This window comes from Octopus bimaculoides, chromosome 22, assembly GCF_001194135.2.
Source record: "Octopus bimaculoides isolate UCB-OBI-ISO-001 chromosome 22, ASM119413v2, whole genome shotgun sequence".
Classification (NCBI taxonomy): Eukaryota; Metazoa; Mollusca; class Cephalopoda; order Octopoda; family Octopodidae; genus Octopus; species Octopus bimaculoides.
This window is the reverse complement of record NC_069002.1, coordinates 7,532,737-7,536,414: the sequence shown is the minus strand read 5'-3', so window position 1 is coordinate 7,536,414 and position 3,678 is coordinate 7,532,737. Positions and strand designations below refer to the sequence as shown.

Here is a 3,678-nt window from a genome sequence, read left to right as displayed (position 1 = left end):
GTGTATACATACATACATATATATATATATATATATATATATATGGTGGGGGTGTATACACACACACACACGTGTATATAATCATACATTTAGTTTTTGCACATAATATTGTTCTAGAAAATGTTTAAGAAAAAAACAAGAAAATTATGAATTTGTTTCATCATCATCATCATCATCATCATTTCATAAAAACCCGCAGTTTATTTTTTGCTGGGTATAATGGAAAGTGTCAGCTGTCCACAGCCAGCAGAACTAAGGTGACACTTGTTTACTGGTCATGCTTCAAGAACCGTACGAATAACTCTTGCAGTTCCAAGCAATGCTGATTTTTGTCGGTGTTCTACCTTCACATTTGCACCAATCTCTTTCAGCCATGTTGGTAGTTGAATGCTGATACTTCCAAGTGCACCAGTTACTATTGGCATCACGTACACTCTCCTCATTGACCATAACCTTCGTATTTCACACTTTAAATCGTAATTATTATTATTATTATTGTTGTTGTTGTTGTTATTATTGTTATTGTTATTTTTATTATTATTATTATTATTATTATTATTATTATTATTATTATTATTATTATTATTACTAAATTCTTTCTTTTCTCTCTTTTTCTTCTTCCTCCTCTAGAATCCAAAGATGAATCTCTCTTCGAAGACACCTGCGACAAAGATGACGCTAGTGCCATGTTGGAAGCAGACGACAAAGACTGCGATGATCCAAACAAGCAGAAACTAAAGTCTTTTTCTTCGGGGGGTTCCGATTCTGGCAAAGCTGGCAAACCTCGTCGTGCTCGAACTGCCTTTACATACGAGCAGTTGGTAGCATTGGAGAACAAATTCAAGACTACACGTTACCTATCGGTGTGCGAACGCCTTAATTTGGCACTCTCGCTGAATCTTACGGAAACCCAGGTGAAAATTTGGTTCCAGAATCGTCGAACGAAATGGAAGAAACAGAATCCTGGAATGGACGTAAACAGTCCTACGATTCCTCCGAGCAGTGGTTCGCTTTCTGGGTTTTCTTCTCCGTATTCCAGTGCTGCCCCGTTGTATGCACAGGGCTTGCATCCTTATCTTCAAAATCACAATCTGTACGGAGCATTGGGTTTGTTTCGAACGCACGCGGCGAGTTACGGAGCACAGAACCATCACATATACTATCCTTATTTCAGTCAAACCACTTGAAATGGTTAAAGGACAGACGGAAATAAGAGGGAAAAAAATACTTACAAAATGGAAAAATATAAATTTAAATAAAACTGTAAAGAGAATTATAAAAGAGAGACAGAGAAAGAAAGAGAGTAAACAAAGAATATAAAGTAATACATCACAAATGTATACATATTCATACACATGCATATACACCCTTACATTTACAAATGACCAGCAAAAAAAAAAGAAAAATAAATACAAATAGAAATTTCAAGCACAACAACATCAACAACAATAACAAGGAACTATCCTGTGTCTTCAGTTTTTCGTTGTTTTTCAGTTCTTTTTAATATTTTTTTTTTATCCATCTTTACATTGACGTTTTCGTTAATTAAATAATTAATTAATAATGATAATAATAATAATAATAAAATAGAACAAAACGAAACAATTTGAAGAATAATTTATATTTTGAGAAAGCAAAATATTGAAATCCAATGGAAGAACTTTGCAAAACAACAACAATAGTGACAACTACAATTCAAGGAAGTGTAATGACAACACGAACAACAAGAATATTAATAGCAGGGACAGCAGCAGCAGTAGCAGCAGCAGGGGGTAGCAGCATCATCGCAAGCACAGTCATAACAGCAGCATTACCAAAACCTATAAACATTTTAAACACAAAATTATGACAATCAAATAAAACATATTTATCGACGATTATAATTAATTAAACATTTAATTAGTAAAGCCACTGAGAATGTAATTATCACAAATATGCGCATTCGAAAAGACTGGATAGGAGAAACACAACGGAAACCATGACAACAACAACAACAACAACAACAACAACAACAAAAACAACATTAACAGCAACATCAACAACAAAAACAGCAGCAAGCATAGGAGACTGTGCAGGGTCGCTCTTTCTGCTAGAAATAACAGTCAAATCTCCCTGAAATCAGATTTTACAGTGTTAATTGTATAACGTGGTACCATGTACAATGTTTTTTTGGGAACAGACAAGACGGTCAATGATTGGAATATTTTTGACCATAGCTGCGTCTGCCCTATCGGCTGCTCTACCAGGGCTGACCTAAACGAAACCACAGCAATAATTTAACAGTTTCTGATATTAAATCTGTATAATTTGATGAACTTGTTGAAATTTTGAAGAAGTGAACAGATTTTTCCGCAGATTTCGCAACAGAATTAATTAGAATGTTCAAAACCTTTTGTAATTGGACAGTGAGTTCTGGTCATTAAAACAGAAAAGGCCGCGTCTCGAAACATTGGTGGAACGCTCCATTTGTTTGAATTGTATTTACTCAGCGATAGATTTTCTCTTATTTTAGGTGAGTCACTCATATTACTGAAATGTAACCACAACCACAGCAATAACAACAACAACAACAACAATTAAAAAATTCCATTTAAACATGGAAGACTAGCTGAGTGAAAATATTGAGTCGCTGTGTGTTTTTTTTTTTTGTCACACAGAAAAAAAAAACGATATAAATTAATGAAAATTAAATTAAACAGAACCAGCAAAATAATAAAATGTTGCCAGATTGGATGAACAATGAAACAAAAACCTAACAACAACACCACCAAAAACAACAATAAACAAAAATCAAAACAAACACTAACACAGACACACACACATGCATACAGATGCACACACACACACACACACATCTGTAATACATAATCGAAGACACAGTAACGAAAACGGTTAAAAGACCAGCGAATAAACAATTGGAACAGTAATAAATAAATACAATACACTCAGAGAAAAGTAGGAAAAACACAATTTAATAATAATAATAATAATAATAATAATAATAATAATAATAATAATAATAATGATAATTTTCCGCTCGCCAAGACGAAGGAAAATTCCTATGACCCTTTTTTAATTCGGGAAGAAATCCAAAGACTCTTATTTGCTCTTAAGAATGTACAAAATGTTTGTATAAATACAAGCAAAACTTCATCTTGTTTCTACGCAGTTGGTCTCCTTGCCTAGAAATGTGAGAGAAATTTCTCTGGAAAGAAACACGAACTTTTCACACATACACACAAAAAGAAATTTTGTATATATACGAGGGAGTGAAATACGGTGGAGCACCTTTAAACACACGAAAGATGTGGTTTATAAATTCTGCCCCGGCAGTGAACAGCAGTAACAACAACAACAACAAACATTATTCCAACATTTCTAATGTTTTTTGTTTTTTTTTTGAAACCAAAAAAAAAAAAGAAATATCAACCAGTTCAACAAATCTTGTTGCAACAACAACAACAACAACAGCAACAATAATAATAACGATAATAATAATGATAATAATAATAATAACGAAAAAGAAAAACGTTTGTTTATATGCCATAAGGGCGAAACGTTAAGGGACATTACAAGGACAGAGTATTGAAAAATATATATATATAAAAAACGGTGAATAATAATAATAATAATAATAATGATAATAATAATAATAATAATAATAATAATAATAATAAT

At 32.6% G+C, this 3,678-nt stretch overlaps 1 protein-coding gene across 1 annotated transcript in view; it reads left to right on the top strand.

Annotated features, from left to right (window-relative positions):
- LOC106869928 (homeobox protein ceh-1) overlaps positions 1-3,678 on the top strand; it is a 9,976-nt gene that overhangs the window by 5,754 nt on the left and 544 nt on the right. The window contains exon 2 of the mRNA XM_014915863.2: positions 631-1,107. Coding sequence (XP_014771349.2) covers positions 631-1,107 — 477 coding nt within the window. The remainder of the gene's footprint in view (positions 1-630; positions 1,108-3,678) is intronic.